Here is a 6,000-nt window from a genome sequence, read left to right on the forward strand (position 1 = left end):
TAGTATTGCAAACATTTATGAATCCTCAATACAGGGTTGATTCTGAAGAAGCAGTACCCGTGGGAAGAGCAGAGGGATAGCGCTCCCAAAATGAGTGATATGCAAATCCACTTCACCTGGGCTTTAGGATGTGCTGGACCTTATGAATTTAGCCCACCTCCCTGACCTACACCTTCCTCCTGTCAGTAGCCCTGGGGACCCTCAGAATCATAGGTTAAAGAAAAATAGTCAGGCAGTGGCGGTGCGTGCCTTTAATCCTGGCACTTGGGAGGCAGAGGATTCAGAGAGAAACCCTGATAAGAAGGAAGGAAGGAAGGAAGGAAGGAAGGAAGGAAGGAAGGAAGGAAGGAAGGAAGGAAGGAAGGAAGGAAGGAAGGAAAGAAGGAAGGGACAGAGAGTAATTATCCTAATCAACTCCATTCTCCCACTCCTGGCCTCATGTTGGCATAAGGCGTTGCTTTTGCCTCTTTGGTTTTACACTATTCTCTTTACTGGAACCTTGCTTGACCTCCTCCCAAGCTCCCGTCCCCCATCCCCCTCTCACATTTCCCCTCTCCTCTGCCTCCCCTGCCTCCTTGTTCCCCCTTCATCATTTCCCTTTCTATCTATTTGGGTTTCAAACATCCCTGTCATTTTATCTTTTCCTCAGACTGTGTTCAGACTGGATCAGGTTTACAAAAGCTCCTTGAACACTATACTTGCCCTTCAGGGCACGTAACATAGTTGATAATTACGTATTAATTTGTACTAAGTGTTTAAGAGCCATCTTTCCAACTAGTCTACACTCCTCAAGGAGAAGAGACGTGTCTGTCTATGCCGTAAAGACTTGCCCTTCCTCCAGCACCACCTGCCTCTAAATACTTGATAAACAGACCCCAGGCTCCTCCACCCGGTCCAAGCTCAAACCCTAAGTAGTTACAGAGAAGCCACTGTGGAGGGTTTTGAATAAAAGTTTATAAAATTGGGTTGTTAGCAGGACTGCCAGACCCCAAAAGTGCTGGCGCTGATCACTTTTACTGTTTCGGTTCGTGGGAAATCTTGCCCATTGAAGTCATCATGGTACTGTGGTTTGGAGGCTTCTGTCCCTTCTAAATGCCACGTCAAACCTAATCTCCAGTGTACAGTCTTAAAAGGTTCAGTTAGGGGCTGATGAGTGGGTAAAGGGCTTGCTATACAAGCCTGGTGATCTCAGGTTGATCCCCGGAGTCCGCCTGGAAAGCCAGATGCAATTGTGGGCATCTGTAATCGCAACACTTCTATGGCGATATGGGCAATGGAAACAGGAGCATCGCCTGCAAGCTCACAGGCCAGCTAGCGCCACCTGTGAAAACAAGGCGAACTCATCAGGAATGCTCCTCTCTGCATGGGATTAAGGTTCTTTTTTCTTTGGTAATAGTTCTTTGAGAATTGCGCTTTTATTTTATTTCCACGTTTTCCAGGTCAGTACCATGCTGCTCTTGTTATTGCGGCTCTGTAGTATAATCTGAAATTATACTTCGCTATCTGGGCTATTGGTACCTCCAGCAGTCTGGTGGTGGTGGTTGTCGTTCAGGATTGTTTTGTGTATTCTAGGCCTTTTGTATTTCCATATGAAACTGATGGTTACTGCTTTCAGTTTCCGGGGAGAACAGTGTTAGGGTTTTGATGTGGGAAATATTGAGTCTGTCGATCGCTTTTGGTAGGACAGCAGATCACATTTCACAGTGTTAGCCCTGCCAATCCACGAGCAGGGGAACCTTTGTCTCATCCTCAGTTTACTTTTCAGTGTCTCAAGGTTGTCGTGGCACAAGTTTGTCACGCGCATGTGAAATTTATTCTCTCTCTCTCACACACACAGTATGAGTTGTGGGTTTGCTTTTGTGGTTGTTGAGGTTACTACGAATCATTCTGTTTCCTTGAGTTCTTTCTTGGTGTATTTGTCACTTGTATGGATGAAGGCTACTGATCTTTATATTCATTTTATATCCTGCTACTTCCCTGAGTGTGTTTGTAAGCAGTAGCCATTTTCTGGTTGCCATTAAGGTCTTTTATGTATACAATCATATCATCTGCAAAGAAAGCTGCTTTGACTTCTTCCTTTCCTATCTGTATCTTCTTTATCTCCTCCACCTGTCTTATTGCTGTAGCTAAGAGTTCAAGTACCACGTTGAACAGGAAGGGAAAGAGTAGACATTATGTTTTGTTCTTGATTTTAGCGGAAATACAATATACAGGGTGATGTTAACTGCAGGCTTCCTGTAGATTGCCTTTATTATGTTGAGATATATCCTGTGTATCCCTCGTCTCTCCAGGACTTTTTATCATGAATGGATGTTGGATTTTGGCACCAATATTCCTTGGTTCATTCAGGCTGTTATAATGAAGTACTGAAGACTAGCTAGCATAAATAATAATAATAAAAAAAATCACAGGTACTATCAGATAGGTGGTTTTTAAAGGTCTATCCCTGCATCCAAAATGGTGTGGAGCTTGAAGACTATTTCCTTACATGGTGGAAAGAACGGAAGGGCTAAGAGACTGAGCTGGGCTTCTCATTCGTTCTGGAGGCTCCCCAAACTCCCCACGTCTCCAGTGATCCACTCAAAGTACTCAGGACACTCAACATATATTTGTGACCAAAGCTAAGATATATTCCATCAAAACTGTATACAACTGTGAAGACAGAAATCTTGATCAGTCCATTTGAGGGCTTCTGATGCTCCATCAGGGGACAGACTGAGTGTGCTCTCTAGCCTGCCACTAAAGCATGCAGTAATGTGTCTACAGCCTCCAACTGACTGAAGTCTCAGTGTGATAGTTCAGTGTTTACTGTGGGACATGAGCAGTAGAAACCACCATACTTCCTGGTTTGAATTTTGATCCTTTCCCGGCCTTTACTATATCAAGCAATGCTCCGGCAATGTTGGGCTGCAGCAATGAGTCACAGCTTCCAGGTCGCCTTGTGACCACAAAGGTGGATAAATGGTACTCTATCATGTACTGCGTGGCTAAGCTCTGGTGTTCAATAGGCTAAGAATACCAAGTGTGGTTTAGCTGTTTTTCTTTTTTCCTTTACAATATTTGAATTTACACTGTGCTTTTGGGGAATGCATCTCCATTATAAGTTGAAGAGAATCTGTGCTTACAATATTTTTAAAGCCCAAGGAAGCCGATTCTAGGATAACACTCAAGGTTTATATTAGGACTAGTGACGGGGACACCCTTTGCGTGAGAATAACCAAAATGTCAGGTTATGGGAATACTAACAGTAGGCGTTTGCTGTGTGTTACCAGAAGATGGGGTGCTCTGTTTCTTATTTTATTTTATTTTATTTTATTTTATTTCCCTGTGGTGTTATTTTCTCTAACAGGAAGACTTCCCACAGTTTGAGGAGGAATCATGGATTTCAAGAGCGTGAAGGAGTATTTAGCCTGGCTCTACTATCAATACCAAATCATCAGCTGCTGCGCCGTCCTGGAGCCCTGGGAACAGTCTATGTTCAACACCATCTTACTCACCATTGTTGCCATGGTCGTCTACACCGCCTATGTCTTCATTCCCATCCACATCCGCCTGGCCTGGGAATTTTTCTCCAAAATATGCGGATATCACAGTTCAATTTCTAACTGATCTCTCTGGAATCCTGAGAAAGGGCATGACGGGTTCGCGTGGCTTACAGCTTGTCGACCTAGGGGACTGCGGCATCTTTCACCTCTGACCTGACCAGCGCCCTCTCTATGCACCCGCGTCCTGCCTGGAGTCTGAGCCAGGTGTCCTCCCAGTCGCTTTGGTCCATGCAGCATGGTGTGTGTCCGATGATAGGAAACGCAATGACTTCACCCCGTACCCCACATGCGCTCGACTCAACTCCGTGGCGTTAGATTTCTGTTGGAGATCAGGATGCTTTCAAATACAACTTTCCCGGGAAATAGGCTTGTAAGAAACCCGACAGAGTCGTATTTAAAACACTCTCTTCATATTATTCTATACTAAGGGATGCGTTACAGAAAGTATTCTTCATAGGCAACTGTCAAAAGTACCTGCTCTTGTTTACAGTCTATTAAAGATGTGAATTTAAAAAAACCCAAACCTTTAAAGTCTTATTTTCTGGTAAATAGCCAATACCCCAAATTATTTTTTCTTCTTTTAAAAATTTTCTTTATATTGGTTTTGCCTAAAATTCTTTTACTTCAAATGCAAAAAAATAGGCCAGAGACCATTATTTTCTTTTAGGTATGGTTCAGGCATTGTTTCAAATGCCTCTGAAATCTGACTTTATCATAGCTTTAAATGAACTATGATTATTAACTAAACAAGTAAATATTGTACTAGAGAACAGCTTAAGTATATATATATATATACTTATATATATACATATACACACATATATATGTATATATACATATATATATACATATATATGTAATCAAAGCCAATTCAGATATTGTGACTTTTGACCATGCCCTGTCTTGCATGATGCTGGAGGCGAGAGGAGAGAAAGGGTTGTTTTCCTGTGCCTTCACTAAGTGGAAGGAAAATTGCATGTCCTGGGCTACAGGAAGAAGCTAATAAATAGGCTGGAAGTAATAGTCTACCAGCAGGAAGTCGACAGCTCCACTTAAACGCTTTGATATAGTGGCTCCATTGCACAGCAGAAGCAAGATTTATTAAATTTCTCCCAAAATGTTTATCTTCAAAACAAATGTAAGATTTTAATTATAGTGCTGAATCAAACATGAAAGTCAAAGACCGAGCCTTGCAGCTTTTCTTTCCTCCCGATAAATATCAACTATAGTGCTTCTGGAGGGTAAAAAAAAAAAAAATAACCAGGTTTTGGACAACACTGGCACCTTTGTTTTCGAGGGGAAATATTCCAAGGAGAGCTAAGGAGAAAGATATTTGGCATGCAAAATCAACTTGCACGTCTGTTTAAAAATAAACAAAGCATACATTTTGAAGAGCGACCAGATATGAATATACGCTTGTTGATTTTTCCAAAGTAAAGTTAAGTTTACTTTGATAAATAAACGCACAGTTTGGTCTCGTTTTCCCTTTCTTCACCGTACACTATAGTGCACTCCCCAAATAACCTCTACTGACCTTACCCGGATACTGATCTCAATGGTAGAATAAAGTTATCCTCGGCCAACCGGCTGGTTACTTTCCCTATTGCCGTGATAGAACTCCAGGAGGAGCAGTTTCAGGAGGAAGGGTCTCCAGGCTCCCTGTTGGGGGCACAGCACATGGCAGTGAAGAAGGCATGGCAGCAGGAACATAAGGCAGCGGGTCGCACGGCGGCCACTGTCAGAAGACAGAGAGCAATGAGCGCAGGTGCACAGTCTGTTCTCTCCTTTTCATTCAATCCAAGACCTTAGTCCGAGAAATGGTGTTGCCCATTTCGAGGTGGAGCTTTCAAATTTGGTTCAACCTTTCCAGAAACATCCTCACTGACACACCAGGCATGTTTCCATGGTGATTCTAAATCAAATTGGGTTGACAATGAAGATTGGCCCTCAATGTTTGGCACGCACTTTACAGGCTGCATGCTGAAGTCGGTAGCCAGGTCTCCCAGTTGCAGGAAAGGAGCCTGGAGCTCAGAAAACTCAAATGTCTTGTTCGAAGGCCGTTGGCTACCAGCAGCATAGCAAGGTGAGGACCATAAGGAAGGCCACGGGAGAATGACGTGAACTATGGGCATCACTGACAAGTTAGAGATCAAATGTCCATCACATGGCAAAAGCAAGGGGACGAACAGACAGCCATGTCTGGAGTCCTAGCCAGTCTTTGCTGTTGTCCTAGGAGGACCTGTTCGCCCAGCCCTCTTGCCGGCTTGGAGAGAGATCGCTTTTACTTTTAGTTAACGGTTGAAGGATGAGCTTGAATGCATTCCCAGTTCGCAGTGATTCAGCACCCTTCTGTAGGTGGCTTCCTGCTGAGTACTTGTAGAGTTCAGTCACAAGGATACCGCTTTGACCTTCAAAGCTATCTTCTAAAAATAAGAGTTAAAGTAAACGCCAATAG

General features: G+C 43.3%; 1 protein-coding gene across 2 annotated transcripts in view; it reads left to right on the top strand.

The window, feature by feature from the left end:
- Sptssb (serine palmitoyltransferase small subunit B) overlaps positions 1–4,068 on the top strand; it is a 30,478-nt gene extending 26,410 nt beyond the window's left edge. For both annotated transcript variants that reach the window (XM_048424848.3, XM_048424847.3), the window contains one exon: positions 3,350–4,068. In XM_048424848.3, the coding sequence (XP_048280805.1) occupies positions 3,379–3,609 (231 nt within the window). In that variant the 5' untranslated portion in view covers positions 3,350–3,378 and the 3' untranslated portion in view covers positions 3,610–4,068. The remainder of the gene's footprint in view (positions 1–3,349) is intronic.
- The last annotated feature ends 1,932 nt before the right edge of the window (positions 4,069–6,000 follow it).

This window comes from Myodes glareolus, chromosome 20, assembly GCF_982192425.1.
Source record: "Myodes glareolus chromosome 20, mMyoGla1.1, whole genome shotgun sequence".
NCBI lineage: Eukaryota > Metazoa > Chordata > Mammalia > Rodentia > Cricetidae > Myodes > Myodes glareolus.